General features: G+C 53.6%; 2 protein-coding genes and 1 long non-coding RNA gene across 3 annotated transcripts in view; 1 reads left to right on the forward strand and 2 right to left on the reverse strand.

Annotated features, from left to right (window-relative positions):
- MYRF (myelin regulatory factor) overlaps positions 1 to 18321 on the forward strand; it is a 232964-nt gene that overhangs the window by 116600 nt on the left and 98043 nt on the right. The window lies entirely within an intron of this gene.
- LOC137476238 (SITS-binding protein-like) lies at positions 2666 to 12860 on the reverse strand. Its single transcript, XM_068194386.1, has 11 exons — positions 12694 to 12860; positions 11420 to 11920; positions 9293 to 9464; positions 8395 to 8599; positions 8156 to 8306; positions 7888 to 8067; positions 7219 to 7487; positions 6597 to 6733; positions 5447 to 5568; positions 4205 to 4384; positions 2666 to 3417 (listed from the first exon to the last, which is right to left on the reverse strand). Exons 2-11 carry the CDS (start codon positions 11876 to 11878, stop codon positions 3244 to 3246), a joined length of 2049 nt encoding a protein of 682 aa, XP_068050487.1. The 5' UTR covers positions 11879 to 11920; positions 12694 to 12860; the 3' UTR covers positions 2666 to 3243.
- Positions 13920 to 17728, reverse strand: LOC137476239 (uncharacterized). The gene is made up of 2 exons (XR_011000297.1): positions 17653 to 17728; positions 13920 to 16082 (listed from the first exon to the last, which is right to left on the reverse strand). It is a non-coding gene; the product is annotated as an uncharacterized lncRNA (long non-coding RNA).

Raw genomic sequence — 18321 nt, forward strand, 5'->3', positions numbered from 1 at the left:
CTGCTCCGGGCAACCTTTGCCAGGGCCTCACCCCTGCACAGGGAAGGATCTCTTCCCAGTCTTCCGCCTAAATCTCCCCTTTTCCATTTTGGAGCCGTTCCCCTTGTCCCAACCCTGCAGTTCCTGATGAGTTGTAGCCCTGGCTGTGCCAAGGCCACCTGTGGCCATCGTGGTGCCACCTTGGGCACCTCCTGTGGCCTCCGCCTGAGGTTCCCCTCTGGGTTCCCCTCCTGTGACACCTTCTTGCCCTGCAAGACGCGACATTTATCCCGACGCCTGTCCCTAAACCCAAGCGCAGCGCCTCAGCCCTTCGGGGCTGTCCCACGCCTCAACAGTGGCCCTTTGTGAGGGCACCATCAGTGACTTCACAGCAGCCACAGGACAGGGGCCACGTCACAGAAGCAGGACGGGGGCCCAGAGTCGCAATCCCATGGTGAGACACGTGGGACGCAAGCACCGCTAGTCCGGCCCCACCACGGCCCCGCTGCTGAGGTGCGGGACAAGGAGCTGCGGGGTTTCGGGGAGAGGTACCTGCAAACAGACTTTGTGCCTCTTGCAGGGCGAGATGTCATCGAGGGAGGACACTCCAGAGCCGGGCACCTCTGCTGCCAGCACCAGCCAGGCTGCCCCGGCCGCGCCGCAGGACGACAGCCGGGAGGACGCCGCGTGCCCGGAGTGCCGGGGCGCCGGCACCGCGTGCTCCAGCTCGTGCCGGCACTGCTTCTGCCAGCTGTGCCTGTGGGACTGGAGCCTGGGCGAGGCCGTGTGCCCGCGGTGCCAGCGGCCCACGCGCCACCCCTACCCCCAGCACGTGGCCCTGTACCACGAGGTGCAGGAGCGGGCCTACGACAGGAAGCGCAGATGGCGCGGCCGCTCGGCGCGGCAGCCGCGCAGCTGCTCCGGACACTCCGGGCACGGCGGGCCCTGGGAGAGGAGGCCAAGGAGATCCGTGAGGTGGCCCCGCGATGGCCGCCGGCAGTCTTGGCACTCCCGAGGCAGCGGCTCCCCGAGGAGGAGGTGGTGGCAGCAGCAGAGAAGAGAGGACACAGCTGAAGAGGGACAGACTCTGAGGTTTCAGTGTGCCATCCCAGCCTCCTCGCAGGGACATCGATCCCGGCGCAGGTCCCGCAGGTCATGGAGCCAGCGGGAACGGTCACTGGGCTGCCGCAGGTGGAGCAGGGGCAGGGAGCGTTTCCGTGGCTGGGACAGGCCCTCCAGGAGAGAGCAGGACACCCAGACAGGCTCCCCCGAGCACTCCGCAAGGCAGAGGCGCTGGAGGAGCTGGAATGCTGGTGACAGACACACTCCAGGGCCCCAACACGGTGTCCCCTCAGAGAGGAGTGAGACACACCAGTGGGAAGACTCTGATTCCTCCGGACAACGGCACACAAGAAGGAGGCAAAGCCGGGGCAGATCCCACAGGAGAGGCCAGAACTCCCAGGCAGGCTCTCAGGGAACGGTGCCCTACGAGCACTCCACAAACCAGAGGTGCTGGAGGAGCTGGAATGCCGATGACAGACGTGCTTCAAGGCCCCAGTGTGACACCCCCTCGAGGAGGAGTGAGAGACACCAGTGGGAAGACTGGAGCCGAACCCGGGGCAGATCCCACAGGAGAAGCCAGAACTCCCAGAGAGCTGCCCAGGGAACGCCCCACAACCACTCCACAAGGCAGAGGCAGTGGAGGAGCTGGAATGATGACCAGGAACGAGCTCCAAGGTCCCAGCGGAACATCCTGGGCTCCTCAAGGAGGAGCCGGCACCGGTGCAGGGACACATAGCCCACCCTCCCAAAATGGGAATTGCCATGCTCAGGCTCAGCCCAGGGTGTCCAGGCAGGCTTTGGTGATGTCCCAGGATGGAGCCACCAGATCCCACCTGGACATCCTGTTCCAGGGCTTGACTTGCTGCAAATAAACAAATGCCACTTGAGCCAGCACCCCTTTTGTTATTTTTGTGGTTTTGCCACCTCAGGAGCCTCCACAGATATTTTGGAGCATCCCACGCCCTTGGGTTGCCCTCATGAGTTTCATCCTTTCACTCTGTGAGCTCTCCCCAGCATCGTTAAGTGCCTCTGTGGATCAAGGAAGGAGCTGAGGGGCTCTTCCCTTCTCCATGCCCTTACAGCCATTCCATGGCTGAACCTGACTTAGATTTTGCCTACAGTTTTATCCAGGGAAGCTTTGCTGGGAGAAGTTAGTACCCCTCAGCATTTTTTCAGCGGAGCTACAGCTTGGTACAGGAATATTTTCCCCAAAAACCCAAGGTGTGGCTGATACAAATCAGTGCTGGAGGTGCCCAAGCCCAGCTCCAGGGCCAAAACTTGCCCTTAACTTCCCTCCCAGTTGTCATCCAGTCCCTGTCCCCAAATGCCAGCCTTTGGAATCACCCCACTAACCTGCAGTGTCCCATTGATCTCCAATTTGGGGTATCAGCATAGCTGATCATCTCCCTAGATGCATATTCAGCATGTGAGATGTGGATTTTGCCTATGGATACATTCTCTGCTGGATGGAAGGAGCCTGGTCACAGTGGATCCCTCTTGCACTGCAAGAAATAATTGTTAAAAAGCCATAAAATTCAACAAATGGTGAAAAGCAGGAGCCTGGGCACACAGGAGGTGGGCAAGGATCCTCGATATCCACATCATGCTCTGGTAGAGCCACTCCTCTGCTTGATCAAGTTTATTTTTCTTCCACAGAAACCTGCTTTAAATACACTGGAATCCACTCATTTTCCCAAATATACTCAGAAGGTGGGCTCTTGCTACCTGGAAACCACACACAGCCTCGGGTGGGAGAAGGATTGCTCAGCACAGGAGGTGGCCACACACAGCACCAAAACTATCCTGGTAGTTTTTCCCTAGATTTAATTTTTTCATTAAATACAAAACTTTCCCTCAGGTATGAGCCGATATTTGTTTATCTCGTGGAAAATCATATCCCTGCCTCTCTGAGCATGGTGCCAGGGACCTGGAAATGCTGGATATGCCCACCTGAACATACACACACAAACATTTCACTGGGAAAACCCTGGAAAAAAATGCAGTATTCAGTGGGGATGGATGTTGGTGGCAGAGCCACTGCTTTAGGATAATAAAGAGTAAGAAAATTCTGACAATTTCTGCTGAAGTAAAAAACAAAACAAAACAAAAAAAAAAAGGATCTGGGAAAAGTGCAAAGAGGCTGGAAGTCTGAGGAGAGTGCTGCCCTCGGAGGTCTCTGTCCCAGAGCTGCTCAGCCTGGATTCAGGAGGTCTTTACAAACACTGGCACCTCGGCCAGGCTGGCAGAGTAATTCCTGAGCGTGGTGCCACCATCAAACACTCGGGCACTGTTGGTGTCCAGCCAGAGGTGCCCCTCTCCTGGCAGGTAGATATCCCTCCACGTTTGTCCCTTTTCTGTTATTGGAGCAACCAGGACCTGCAGGGAGAAGAAAAAGAAAGAAAAAAGAACTTCAGCAGAGGGAGGATTAGCTAGGATGTGCGTGTGGGGATGAGATGGTCATCAGGGAATCCTGGAAAAGTTTGGGTGGGAAGAGACCTTAAAATCCATCCTGTCCCACTCCCTACCATGGGCAGGGACACCTTCCACTAGCCCAGATTGCTCCAAGCCCCATCCAACCTGGCCCTGACAGTCCAGGGATGGGGCAGCCACATCTTCTCTGGGCACCCTGTGCCAGGGCCTCACCAGCCTCACTGGGAGTTCCTTCCCAATCCCATCTATCCCTGCCTTCTGTCAGTTTAGAAACATTAATGCAGTGCAGTGACATTCCTTTGACTGGGATTGGGATCATCCCTGCCTGCAGCTGCCCCAAGATTCCATCCAGTTTATATTTTCAAAAACCAGAACAAAAACCCCATCAGAAATGCGTTTCTTGCAAAACTTCCTTCCCAGTGATAGAGCCAATGTAATTCCACCCTCAGGGAGCATTTTCCCCCCTTGTTTCATGGGAAAAGCAGTTCCCAAAAGCAGTTCCCAGCATTCTGAAACTCTTTATTCCTGCTAAATCATTTCACTTCCAAAGCCGATAGAAGGTTTCAGGGTCCTAAATAAGAGTTTCATGAGGAAAGCCAAGCTTTTCCAAAAAGCAAAAACCCCAAACCCACAAAACTCAGCTGCTTTGGCTTGGATTTAAATCTGTTTAAATCCAAGTCCTGGTTTGTGCTTGGGCAGTGCTGGATTTACAGGGATAATGCAGAATTCCCACCTCATCTCCAATGAGAAACTCATCCTCTATGGTGAATGCAACTGGATCCGTGGGGCTGAGCCACCAGGCAGGACGGAAGATGGGGTATCCCAAACTCTGCCACTCCTCACTGTATTTTAGGAGCAGTGGCACAACGAAGTCTCGGTGCCTCTGGATGCACTGGCGGGTCAGATTCAGGACCTGCAGGTGGGAGACAAATCCATGAGGAGCCCAACATCCAGGAAACAGCAAAGCAGGCAAGGGGAAAAAAATCCCAACAATAAATTAAAAAAAAATATTTAAAAGTAAAACTTCTATTCCCATGGGAATTTGAATGAATTTGAATGTCCTGCTCAAGTTATGATGCAAATGGGGTTGATACTGGATATTAATTGATTTGGATATAAATTGATATGAATATTAATTGGATTAATTGGATATATTGGATATATTTGGATATTAGTTGATTTGGATATAAATCCATTGGTAATACATTTAAATCCATTGATAATGGACTTAAATCAATTGGACTTAAATGGCTTTAAATCCATTGGTAATTGTTATAAATCAGCTGGATTTAAATCTATTGATAGCAGATATAAACACATTAGATTTGAATAGATTTAAATCTGTTGTTAATGAACGTAAATCCATTGAATTTAAATTTATTTAATTACACTGAAAATAGTTGTGGATCCATTGGATTTAAATACATTGATAATAGATATGAGATTTAAATGTATTTCAGTCCAGTTATATTGAACATGAATCCATTGGATATAAATGGATTTACACCTATTGGTAATGAATATAAACCCATTGGATTTAAATAGATTTAAGCCCCCTGATAATGGATATGAGTCCATTGGATTTAAGTGAATTTAGGTGCAATGACAATGCATATAAACCCATGGATTTAAATGCATTTACATCTATCGATAATGGATATTAATTAATTGTATTTGAATGGATTTACGTCTGTTAATAACGGACCTTAATCAGTTTGATTTAAATTCCACTGATAATGCATATGAATCCACTGAATTGAAATAGAATTAAATCCATTGATAGCGGACACAAATCCATTTGATTTAAATCCATTGGTACTTGAATCTAAAGCCATTGATAATGGATTTATTCCCACTTCAGTGGAAAGCTGAGGACAGCAGCTGGCAGGAGATCCCTGCCAGGCCTTCCATGGCTTTTGGGGGCATTGGCCATGTCAGAATCCTGGTGTCCCCCTCTGGAGTGTGGGATACGTACCCAGGCATCACAGCAGAGCCAGGGCGGGGTCCCAAAGGCCATCACGGGCAGGAATGTCACAATCTGCAGCCACCTCACAAACAGCTCCGTGTCCCCCTGGGTGGCTCCAGCCACGCTCCCTCCTGTGGGAACATGGGGCTGGAGTGAGGACCTCCCATGGCATAGAAAGGTTCTGGGGAAACCTCAGAGCTCCTCCCAGTGCCTAAAGCATCACCATCGCTCTGAAAACCTGGCACAGCTTCCCTGGAAATGGCACAAACCCCCCAGCACCGAGGGCTCACCCAGCCATCCACAAATTCCTGTTTCTTCCAGAGGCTTTTCCCAGCTCTTGCAGCTCCCAGGCTGCTGGGACACAACCCCTGGCAGTGAATTGCCCGGCCCTCTGTGTGCAGGAGGATCTGCGCTCCCATCCACACAAGCCAAGGGCTCCAGCACCTCTTTGGGAAGCAAACTCCCGTGCTGGGATTGCTTGAGCCTCATTTTCTAAGGAAAACAGGCTAAAAATAGAGGCCAAATTGAAATATTGCTCTCAACCCCTATTTCAGGATTGTCGTTTAGCTCAGCTCTCCATGTTTGACACTTCTGCACAGCCCCTGCACACTCAGGGCATGTTTTCACCACCACTGACTCCATCAGCTCCAAGAAAAAGGGAAATGGATTCACTTGGCCCTGATTAAAGTCTGTTTCTTGCCCTTTTATAATGCTTTTACTTCAGGATTTCTGCAGCCATTTTGCTTTGGAGCAGAAATGCAGACTTGGAGCAGAGCTGCTGGGGTTTTAGGAACATCCGTTCCCCAGCCAGGAGCCTGGGGATGCAGATCCTGCCTGTGCCAGGTGGGATTTAGCCCAAGTCAAGCCTGCAGGGGTGGGCTGTGGTGGAACTCTGGGAAGGGCATCCCCAGAGACCTGGCTGCTGCTGGAGCTCCCTGGCAATATTTACAGCATGTCCTTTTGTTTTTAGTTCCTCACTTTCTTCCCTGGTAACATTCATCCCAATCAAGCCAGCACAACAGAAAACTGGGGAGCAAAACACTCCAAGCCTTCTCATAGCACAACTAAGGTGCAAGTGTACCTCCTGTGCCTGGAAAAAAGCTGCAAAATTCACCACAGAGAAGCCAGAAATAGGGAAAAATGGAAAACCAATCCTTACCTACTGCATCAGGGATGAAGAAGTTGTAGCCCAGGAGGCTGTAGTGCAGCACAGAGGGGATGAGTCCCTTCAGCCCAGCGTGGCTCCAGTCAGAGTGCAGGGGACTCATCTGGATGAACAGCGGGAGGTGACTGGATCTGGAGAAACAGCACAAACCCTTCAAGGTGCTTAAAGGGCTCACAGGAGGTGAAATTCCATGATGCCCAGCTGGCTTTGGAGTCACTGGGGCCAGGTTATAGTCCCAGAATGGTTGTGGATGGGAAGAGACCTTAAAAACCCTCCAGTCCCACCCTCTGCCATGGGCAGGGAGGGTGGGACTGGAGGGCTTCCACTATCCCAGGTTGCTCCAAGCCCCAGCCAACCTGGCCTTGGACACTGCCAGGGATGGGGCAGCCACAGCTTCTCTGGGCACCCTGTGCCGGGGCTGCATCATCCTCATAGCCCACAAGGATCGTTGACTCCAGCACGCTGCCCTATCCCACTTCCTCACCTCTTCACTTCCCTGGGTGCCAAGAAACATCTGGGAATACCAAGAACGCATTCCAAGCACCAGTTCCACCGTCCCCCAGCAAGCTCCTGTGCCCGTCAGCTCCAGCGAGGCCTCTCCCTGCTGCCCACCCACCTGCTCCCGGCGCTGATAACGGTGCCATTGCCCAGCGTCGCCAGCGCCGCCGCCAGCACCTCGGTGTATCCATCACCCGCCAGCTCAGCGGGAGCAGGGACATCCTGCTCCAGGAAGGAATTGCCCTCGACTCCCTCAAAGGCCATGTAGGTGGCCCCCAGCACCTGCCGCAGGTGCCGGGCACGAGCCAGGTACCAGCCCAGCGCTGCCTTGCTGGTGACGTTCAGGCGGGCACAGAGCTGCCCTTTCCAGGTGGTCAGCAGCGGGATCTGTGGAGGGGGAGGATGGAAATCCCTGTCAGATCCATAGAATGTCCTGCTGATTCCGGGGTGCAAGGCTGGGGGATGCCATGCTGCCCCCGTCCCACCCTGCCCTGTTGTGACGCAGCGCATCAAGGGGTAAACTCTCCCTCAACCCCCCAAAAATCCCTGAGCTGGTGGCAAAAGGGATCATTAAAATGACCACACAAAGTGGAGCAGGGGAATCTTCTGAACACTGGAAGTGGAAATTTTAAAGCTGCTTCTGTAGGAATGAGGAGAGACGCTGCTTCCCCCAGCCCTGCTGTGTCCCAGCACAGTGGGATCGGGCTGTGTCTCTTGATAAAATAATAAACCTGAGGGGGTTTATTCAGCTTTAATTTTGGTTTGGGGGCTGAGGGGGTCCCCATACCGAGCTGGCCCCGGGTCGGGGCTGGCGGCTGAGCCAGTATCCCGCGGCCTCGCCACCACGCAGGGAGCGCAGGAAGAGCGGGGAGGTGATGCCAGCGTATGGGGACAGCGTGATGGAGAGCTCCAGAGGTTCCACCAGCGCCAGGGCCTGCCTCTTCCTGCGCTCTGAGGGCACGAGGTCCTGCGGGCGGGAAGGGCAGGAATAAGGGGTTTGTGGGAGAGGAGCACCACGCTCCCCAAGTGCCCGGAGGGTGGCAGGACGGCCGTACCGTGGCAGCAAGGACGGCGGTGCCGTGCTCCCCCAAGGCCACGACGCCCTGCTGAAGGCGATGCCGCTTCAGCCTCCTCACCAGCGACCTCAGGCCTCGCTTGATTTTGGCGGCAGAACCCTCCGGGCCGTGGTAGCGCCAGATCGGAGACCTGCAGGGTGGGAAATCCCGTGTGAGATGCTTGGGAGAGCGAGCAGGATATTCGGAAGGGTTCCCACCGTCGGGGAAGGAGCGCTCACCCCAGGAGCGCGGTGTCCGGCAGCGTCCGAGCTGCTCCCACCGGAGCGCTGGCCGTGTGCCGGCGGGCAGCCACCACGTCGGCGCTGACACAGAGCCGGTAGTGCAGGGATTCCGCTCGTCCCGCCGGCGTCTCCAGGCAGAACTGCTGGTGGCTCTCCAGAGACAAGAGCAGAGACACGTCGGGAGCCACTGTCACTGTCACTCCTTTTGGGGAAGAGTGGGAAAATGGTGTCTCAGCAAGCACCCGGCTGCTCCCGGTCCTGGGAGCCGCAGGGATGAGCAGAGCCTGACTGGTGCCAAGGTTGATCTGGGTTGATCCCACCACAGATCCAGCTGTGCCAACCATCCCCACCCTGCTCCTGCTATTCCCTTGTAGAGTCCAAAATGCCTTTCGAGGGTTGGATTTCTCCCTTTCCTGGCCTTTTTGCTCAGCATTCAGCGGCCTCAGCAGAGCAGGGCAGCTGCAGGTCAATTGGATTAATTTGGGGTAATACCTGAAGTTTAATGTTCTGCAGAATAATCCAAATATACCCCAAAAAATGACACCAGCAGCTGAACTCCTGCCTGAATTCTGCGTCCTAGAGCGGCATCAGGGAGCCACGAAGCTGCTCGGTGGAGCTGGGGATGCAGCAATGGGCACAGACCTGGGCTTTAAAACAAACCAGGCACACCAAGAGCACGGGATGTCCCGGCAGTGACTTGGGCCACCCCATCCTCAGGCACTCAGCTTCAGTATCAGCTTTCCCATAGGGATGAGGCGGTGTGGGATCCATTTGCCGGATATTTTATTCCCAGAGACATCTGCGCTGCTCTTAAACTGCTTTAGAGGTGAGGAGAGGGGCAGAGAAGCACAGGGATTGAAGCTGTTGGACCCTGGCCAGGGAAGGAGGTGGTTACCTGTGGATCCCAGGAAGTACCTCTCCAGGATGGGCCCGAAGCCGGCGGGGTTTGCGCTGAGGTCGCCGCTGACCAAGGGCTGCGCGGGGCTCTCGGCGCCGTTGAGGGGCCAGCGCTGGGCACGGATGCTCGGCCCTCCATACCAGGAGACATTGGCCATGGAAAAACAATCCTGCAGCCAGGAAAGCATCATCAAAGAGTGAGGAAAACTCAGGGGGAGAAGGAAAGCCAGACTTGGAGCAAACTGTGCTAGTGGAAGGTGTCCTCTTTTACAGCGTAAAATTATGGTTTCATTCAAAAACAAAGGAAAAGCAAGACGTGCTTCCCAAAGCCTGCCAGTTTTTGCTGGAAGAGCACAAATAAAACCAAACTGCCACGACAATCATGCTTCTGTACCCCACCACAGTTACCAAACACCTCTGAGTCGCAGGTGAAAAGATGCTGCAAAGGTGAGAGTGAAGAGACTCTGCAGGTGTGAGTGGCTGTGGGACAGGACAACAGAGGGGGACATTCAAGGAAACAGCTTTAAAATGCACTGAGGACACTTTCAGAAACCCAACTGGAAAATCTATGCATTTTGGTTTATTGGTTTGTTTGGGGTTTTTTTTGGTTTGGTGAGGTTTTCTTTTTGGTTTGGTCAGGTTTTTTATTTGGTTGGTACTTTTTGTTCAATGTTTTTTTTTTCTCTGTTTTTTTTTTCCCCTGTTTTACCTTAAAAACACATTAAGCTCTCCACCCGCCTTCCCCAGAGTTTCTGGAGTGAATCTGCATGTGCAGCTGTCCCCACCTGAGCTCTCACAAGCCCCATCTTGAGCCCTCACCTTGATGGCACCAGCATCTTGAGGGTGACACATCCTCCCTCCCAAGGCACAGCTTCCCTCTTTCCCGAGGGCTGATGACAAGAAATTCCCTCAAGAGACTCAGTTTGGGGATTTGGGCACTTCTCATAGGCCTGACAGGGCTGTGGGATGGGGAACATCCCCATCTTTGACCCTCCTCCTGCCAGAAATCATCAGTTTTCACTTCACAGCTCCTCAAACTTTCCCCTTTCTGCCAAATCAAGGGATCAGCAGGACTTAGCATCCTCGTGACTTCCCAGGCAGGATGGGCTTCCCCGAAAGCCCAGAGATCTGGGGCCGTGAAGGGGGTCTGAGGTGGCAGAGAGGACCCAGAGCCCCCCCACTCAACCCACCCCACGTTTATTCCCAATCCCAAGGCTTCGGAGCCTCCTGGAGTCCTGATCTCGGGGGCGCAGAGAGGTTAAGTCTCTCCAAGGGGTGGGGAGAGGAGATGTAAATTATTAAAGTGGAAACCCTGGAGGCTCAGAATAGCTGTACCAGGTGTCAGCTGAACTCGTTACACCAGCTGGGAAAGAGGGAAAACAGTCTGTTCTGAACTCAGATTTCACTGGATCATATTTTCCAATGGTTTGGGTTTTTTTTTTTTAAAAAGTGGGGGAAAGCCTATTCTGTCTCGCTCATCCTCTCAAATGCCTCACACCAATGTCAGTGGAGGAGACCGAGGGTTTGTGCTCAGGCAACACCTTCCACCCACCCAAAACGGTGCCAATAGGTGATTTATGGCTAAAGGGGGACAATCCTCCATCCCAGAGAATCCCATCCCACTTCCCTCCTTGTTCCGAGGGCTCCCCACAACTGGACACCCTGCTCTGACAGCGTTTCTCCGTCCCCTCCTAAGGCTCCTTCCCAGAGTCTGCTTTTATTTAACTGAGGGAGAAAACAGGGAATGATACCAAAAATGTTTGCAGCAGCGGACACGGATTATTCCCATCCCGCGGGAGCTGCCCATTGTGTCTGTGTTGGAAGAGACCTTCCCGAGGCTCTCGCCAGCATTGTCATCTCCAGTGGGTATTTACTCTGTCTCCATATAAACACAGCTCTCCCACCCCGGGGTCACCAGCATGGCACCGCCACAGGATTTCGGGGCTCAGCCACAGGGCACGATGCTTCCAAAAGGTTTTCCCCACCCGGCACCCTCCGGCTGCGGAAGGCAGGGAACCACGGCCACAGTGCGACCCCATAACTGAGCTGGGGGATGATGGTCAGGCCGGAGCCTCCCTTGTTGGATCCCAAAGGGCTCGGAGCTGGACGGAGGGGTCCCCGTTACCTTCAGGGTCACGTCGGGGCGCAGCGGGGTCCAGCGGACGCCGTAGCACTCGGTTCCGGGGGCTGCCGGCGGCTCCAGGGAGAGCCGGAGCTCGGCGTCCTCCTCCCACGAATAGCAGAACTGGCCGCCGTCGTGCCAGCAGCGGTCCCGGGGCGGCGGGGGCTCGGTGGCCGGCACGCTGCCCACGGCGATGGCCAGCACGGGCCGGCCGGCCGGCAGCGCCCGCAGCAGCAGCGCCCCGCGGCCGCGCTCCCACAGCATCCCCGCGTCCCGGCCCCGCAGCACCCACTCCTCCGGGGACTGCTCCAGCGCCTGCCACGAGATGATGCCGATGGTCATGGCGAAGAAGACGGCCACGCCGAGGCAGCCCACGGCGCCTTTCCAGGGCTCCGTCATCTCCCTGAAGCCCAAAGTCCAGGTGGACTCCGGGATTTGGCCGGTGTGGCGGGACAGGGGCATGGTGCGATCGCAGGGATGCCGCGGCTCTGCTGCTCTCCCCTCCTGCAGCAGCACAGGAAAGAAAACCCTCTGGGATAGCTCCAAAAGATCTTCTGGGATAGCTCCAAAAGCAGGCACAAAAACCTAATGAATATAATGTATATATAAGGAAATTTTTAAAATCGTTTAAAAGAGGAAAAGCTGCAACTCTTTTCTCTCTGTGCTGATCCCAAGGTAAGGGAGTCCCTTCCACAGCCTCCTCCACAACAAATCCCACTGCTAGGCTCGGTGACGCTGGCTCAGCCCCCAAACCCAGGGGCTCAGCCCCTTGGCACAGCCAGCAGCACCCAGTGACAGCGAGCAGGAGGAGGTGTCACACGTGGCCCAGAGCCCGGGAGGGAGATGGGGCCACGGACAGTGGGAATCGGGGCCGCGCTCCAGCCTCCGCTGCTCCGTGGGCTTTGGCATCACTTCCCTGCTCGGTTTGGAAGCAGCAGCAAATAGCCAGGGGTGCAGGAAAACATCCCAAGGTGGGTCGAGAAAGGAGGGGATGCAACATCCTCTTTCCATCTCCTCTCTCTCTTCGCTGGAAAAGCGTTTGGATGATGCACAGAGCAAAACCGCCCGTGGGCAGGGTCTGGGCGCTGGCTGAGCCCAAGGGAGCGGGCACCTGCTGTTCCTTCAGGTGAGGGGTCACCTGTGGGGACAGCTTCATGGAGTGGCACTGGCTTGTCCCTGTGTTCCAGGCCCTATCCCACTGCCTGATGGCAAGCTGGGAATGGTGCCACCTCCCCTGGCACAGCACAGCCACCCCTACACCCCCCTCACCCCCTTACCTAAAAATAGGTTCGGAGGTGCTGTCACAGCCCCCGAAGCGTCCTCGATGTTTTTCCCAGTGGCTTTCCCACCACGGGCAGGTTTTCCTCCTCTTTCCCAGGGCAGTTTTCCCTCCTGGCCGAGTCTGAGACCCGTGGAGCTGAAGGAACTTGATCCAGACCAACCCAGGAGCGTTACTTAAGCCAAGCTCCCTCCCTCCCTCTGTCCCTCCTGCCTGCTCCCCTGCAGCCTGCACATAGCCACAGGTGGCTGCATCCCCAGTAGGGGCAGGGCATTGAAAATATTCATTTTTAAAGGCTTTTACCTATAAGGGAGTAATTTTAAAGGTTTTTTTTTTGTTTTTTTTTTTTTTTTTTTTTGCTGAGGTGGCTCTGGTTGAGTCTTTGCTCCACACCTGTGGATCCACACGTGAAGCCCTGGGAGTGCTGAGCCTCCTCGTTCTCCTGCTTTGGCTTTTATTGCTCTTATTATCCAGTTTTGGGGGATTTTATCCCTGTTCCTACTTCACATGAGCCACTGGACCCTCCCTTATATTAACTCCAGGGCTGCAGCTAAGGGTGCTGCCTGCACCCAAAACCACTGGGGAGACACTTCCCAAGACACTTGTAATTCCCACCAATGCAAAAACTCTGGAAATCTGAGACTTCCATTGACTTTTCCACGCTCCAGTCCCCATTCACAGTCATTTCACCATATCTACAGGTGATCAGGGAATACCTGGATTTTCAAAGTGATATTACAACCTGGTGGCTGCCAAGATATAAAAAAACTTGGGATTTAAAAGTGTTTCCCCATCCTGCATCCAGGCAAAACCCCAGCAATCCCAAGGCCAAAGCTCTGCTCACCCCAGACTTCAGCAGAGTCCCAGGACCGCCAGATCCACTAAGAAAATTCTCATCTGTGGCCCAAATAAGCCCCTGGATGGGGCCTTTCCTCTCCAGGATTATTTTTTCTTTGCAGGTGGGGCATTATCCAGTGTTGGATGGAGGGGAAAATGGTGGATTGCAACAGGACAAAGAGGGACTCCAGAGCGGGAGAGGAGGTGGATCCAGGATAAGGAGAAAGGATGAACAAGTATATATAAGCCAGGAGACTGTGACGTCCATCTCAAATGGGCTGGGAATCCCCTGGGAATGGAGTCAGGAGAGGTTATAGCAAAGCTGTCGGTGATGGACTCATGGGACCCCAAATCTATGTAAAATAAAGGGAATTTAAAAAAAAAAAAAAAGTAAGGACGGAGGAGAGTTCCTTCCACCAGGGGTGTTAGAGGCACTTGAGGGGCCCAACACTCCTCATGACCTGGAAAGGAGGAACAAGAAGTGAATAAACCCTGTGGTGATTCAGAGCTGCTCACCCACGGCATCACGGGAGCCAATGGAATTACTTGTGAGGCTTTACAGATCCATGTGCCCCAGGGAGAGCTCGGTTTGGCTGCAAAACCTGCAGAAACAGGGCAGAGGGGAGGAAAAAAGGGATCTTTGGGATGGTCTGGGATCCTGGTATACTGGGAAAGTTCAATGCTCTGTCCAAGGGAGAGCAAGGGACGTGGCAGCAGCACCCAAAATCTGCCCAAGGATTGGCAATTCCTTGTTTCCCACCTCAAAATGGGCTGGGAGGGGGTGATGCTGATGAGGTTGTTTGGCTGCAGCAGCTGAAGGCAAAGCTCTGTCACATGGTACAAGATTAAATCACATCCATGGAATGGCAGAGGGGCCCCCAAGGCAAGATTAGGGAAACCCGGGATGGCGCGGATGCAGTGGGATAAGCAGGGACAGGGGGCCATGCTTAGGTGGGAGAGCAGGAAATGGGGATGGTTTGAAAAACCTTTTCTTAAAAAGCAGCACAAATCCCAGGGAAAAAATCCTGCTAGAGCTTTTAGCAACTCAATATTTGGCCAAGTTTGGGCCCCACTCAACTCTGCATGTGGCCTGGGGGTTTGGGCCAAGCCCTCTCCCACCTTCCCAGAACTCCTGGTTTTTGGGAGGAGGAATGGATCTATGAGTTTTCTTGCCCATCACAAATCTCAGCATGAACTGGCTCCCACGAGCAGAGTGAAACCTCCCTTCATCTTCCTCCCACTGCCAACAAAAACCACTTAGCCTTGACTGGCCACAGGGAAAAAAAAATATTTCGGGGTGGCTCCCTGGATTCCAGAAGGGTGTCCTGCTCCTCTGCTTCCAGAGGGTTTTTTAAAAAACATTTTAAAATACCCTCCTATGCAAAATGGAACATCTTTTCCCTCTTCATGACTTTTCAGGGTTGAAAAGACCTTGAGGTCACTTTGTTATATCCAGTGGGGCTTTCCAAGCTCCAAGGTTGCTGAGGGACCTTGATCTGGTGGCAGGTGTCCCTTCCCGTGGCAGGGAGTTGGAACTGAATGGGCTTTAAGGCCCCTTCCAACCCAAATCATTCCAGGATTGAGGGGTTTGCCAATGCTCCAGGTTAGCTGGGCTGCATGGGATGTGGACAATGGGTGGCTAATGCCCAGGGAAGGGATGGAGTGGGAAGCTGGAAACACATTTAACTCACCAGCATCCATAGCCAGAGTTTGAAAGTCCAAGCTTTTTGGTGAAACACCAGAAAACAGGGACTAAGGGTTATTCCCACTGGGATTTAGGATCACTGTCCCCTAAGAGGGGCTTCCATCACTGCATACTCTGTGGATCACACTCCTTTCCAGAGCTCTGTCATCACCTTTTGGGCTGGCTGGAAAAAGGGAGAGCACAGAGAGCCACAGGGATTTTCCACTTTTGTGGGGTTGCACTTGGGAAGGCACAGCCCTTTCCATCAATATTTTCCTACAGCCTTTAAGCACCAGCAAATACAGCCACAGCTTCCCAGCCAGACCCTCCTGAGGTTTCTGGTTTGGGATTTCTTAAATATTATTGTTAAAAAAAAAAAAAATACAGGAAAGCTGTATGGGTTGGCCAAGAGCAAAGGAAAACTGGTGGGAGGAGCAAAGTGCTTCCAGGACTTGGCATTTCTCCTCCATTTTCCTCAGTGGGGAGCAGTCTCACTCTAAAACTCTCCATGTGGGGACGGATCCCACGGTGCCTCAAAAGCCTAAACCAACCTCTCATTTTTATCCATTTATCCATGTTATCTCTAAGCTGGGATACACAGTGATGAGCCAGAGTGGATTCCCTGAAGCTGGCAGCATGGATGGACACGGATATCCCATCTTCCTGCCCTCCCAGAGTTTATCCAAAGGAAAAAGATACCTTCAGAGTCCATCCTGGGAACAAACCAGCCAATGTGCCATGGTGGCTGTTCTCCTTGGGTTTTCCTTCCCCTTGCAGTTCCCAGCCTTGCCTTTCAGGGCCAGCAAAAGCTTTTGGCTGTGCTGGAATTCTCCGTGCCTTAGAGAGCTTTGGACTCCTTGTTGGAGCTGAGCTCAGCTTAAAAGGAGAGGAAAAAAAAAAAAAAAAAAAAAAGAGCGATTTGGTTCCTAAATTTCCAAATCTCAGCCCAGATTTCCTCGAACTCCACAGCTATTTTATAAAGGGAAAAAACAAGCAGCAGGACTTGCACTGACAACGTGGCCTTGTAAACAGCATCAGCCCTTGGAAATTACCATTGTCCTTTCCCGTCCCACCTGTGTGCCCTGAACCAGGAATGCCTGGATTTGGGAGCTCCTGGAGTCCATCCACAGCCAATCCACGTTTTCAGGAGGGTCTCATGTTAAGCAGCAGATTTTGGGCTGGGGAACAGCCTGGAGTACCTGAAATAATGCATGGATGGATAATTCTCCAGCTGGAAAGTCACCAGCTCCAGCTGCCAGTTTTGGCTGGTTCTGATGGGATGGGAACAGCCCCTGTGTGCCCTTTGCCCCCCCTTTTCCCTTCAGGCAAAGCCTAATATTTTGGGGGCACCAAACCCAAGTTCCTAAAGCACAATATTCAGTAAATTTTTTAATCTGGGCAGAGAGGAGCCCCCCGTGCTGAGGAAAACCCCCTTCATGGGGCACTCACCCCCCTGCACCTCCAAACCCAGCCCAGGTACCTTAAATCCAGGGACTGTTGCAGCACCCAGATAGCCTCAGTGTTCCTGCTCCAAGCTCAAATCCCTCAGAGAGGGGTGAAAGTGCTGTTTTGGGATCTCCGAAGGCAGCACCTACTTGAAAAGGGCTGTTGGCAATTCCACTGTCCCCACCACTCCCAGGAACAGGGCTGTGCTGAGGCCAGATCCATGTGCTGCTCCTCCAGGAGAAGCCTTCAAAATGCCCCAAACCTCTAGTTTTTAAATGAAAACAAAGCACAACTGATGATAAAAGCTGTGGCTGTGAAGAGAGAACAGCTGCACCCTACAACCTCAGCTCACGATTTTGGTTTTCCAGGAAACCCCTTGGCAGAGGGGACAAAAGGGGGATAGTCGGGGGGTTTGGCTTGCCAGGGAGCTGCTGGGGGTGAGCACAGTGAGGGAGCTCTTGGAAAGGACCTTTCTGCTTCATCGGCCTCTCCCAAGCTTCCCAGAAATCTGGTGAGCAGATTTGCAGCCTGCCTGCTGCCAAATTCAATCCCAGCCCTGGAGATGCTGTTTGGATAATGATGAGACCAAAATTCTTCAGCTTCTCTCCATGGAGCTGAGCCACTGCAGGCTGGAAAGGTGCAGGACAACCTTCAGGACACTCACTGGTCCCCAGAGAGGTGGCACTTCCCAGCCACACACAGGAACATCCACCCAGGGGATCAGCACGGGCTCCATCCATCGCTGTTCCCTGGGGGAGTTCTCTGCAGCACCTGGTGCTCCCCAAGGACAGTTGTGGTTCTTCTGGGAGGCCTCCAAGGCAAACCAAACCCCAGCCCTCATTCCCAAACCCCCCCCTGAAGTGTTGTTTTAGTGGCACTGCCCTGCTTGGCAGGGAGGAGGCTACAGATCCCACATCCCCACGGAACCACGGGTGCCTCCACGGAGGCTCTGGGCATCTCCTTTCCTTCCTCCACATGGCTTGGACTCACCTGCCCAGGGCTTTGAAACTCCAGGCTCTGCTCCAAGTAAGGCTTAGACCTTCCTCTTCTTCCTTCTCCCCTGCCCAACCCCTGCAGACCTCTCACCACAGGAATTTAGGATTTATGCCCCTCAGAATTTCCCCCCCACACAAAAAACCTCTCCCCACCCCAATGAATGCTGCATTCTCAAGACCTTCCTTTATAAGGGAGAGGAAACTGCCCCTGGAGAGCTATTATAGGCTTCCAGTAATTAGCAATTACCAGTCCTGAAGAGCTGCCCCTGCCTCTCCTAATGAGGTTTGGTGCTAATTATAGCAGGCAGGGCCAGGAGCTCTGGTGAGGGGCTGCGGCAGCGACCACACGGAGCCTTCTGGATTCCTTGGGATATAAAAAAGGGCCGGGGTTACTCCAGGACAGCGATCCCGGCCGTGCCGAGTGCTCCTCCATTGCCAGGAGCACTGGGGATGCTGTTCCAGGGCTGGCCTGGCTTCCTGCTCACGAGCTGCTCCTGTCTCATCCATCACTTGGAATAATTCCTGCTGAATATTGTGGGATTCTGCCATGCCCGGCTCCAGCCAGCAGCTAAATCCATCCCCTTGGACAAGCCTTGGGGATATTTGGGAACTGAGCAACGTGGAATGAGAGCACCCAAATCCTTCGTTTGACAGGCTCAAGTGT

The sequence above is a fragment of the Anomalospiza imberbis genome, chromosome 6 (genome assembly GCF_031753505.1).
Source record: "Anomalospiza imberbis isolate Cuckoo-Finch-1a 21T00152 chromosome 6, ASM3175350v1, whole genome shotgun sequence".
NCBI lineage: Eukaryota > Metazoa > Chordata > Aves > Passeriformes > Viduidae > Anomalospiza > Anomalospiza imberbis.

Excerpts from the sequence above, each read along its gene's own strand:
- LOC137476238 (XM_068194386.1), bottom strand. The coding sequence starts at position 11,878 with ATGCCCCTGTCCCGCCACACCGGCCAAATCCCGGAGTCCACCTGGACT. Across the intron at positions 7,488-7,887 it reads CCCGACCCGGGGCCAGCTCG|ATCCCGCTGCTGACCACCTG; the intron begins GTATGGGGACCC and ends CCCCCTCCACAG. Across the intron at positions 6,734-7,218 it reads GTTATCAGCGCCGGGAGCAG|ATCCAGTCACCTCCCGCTGT; the intron begins GTGGGTGGGCAG and ends CTGTTTCTCCAG.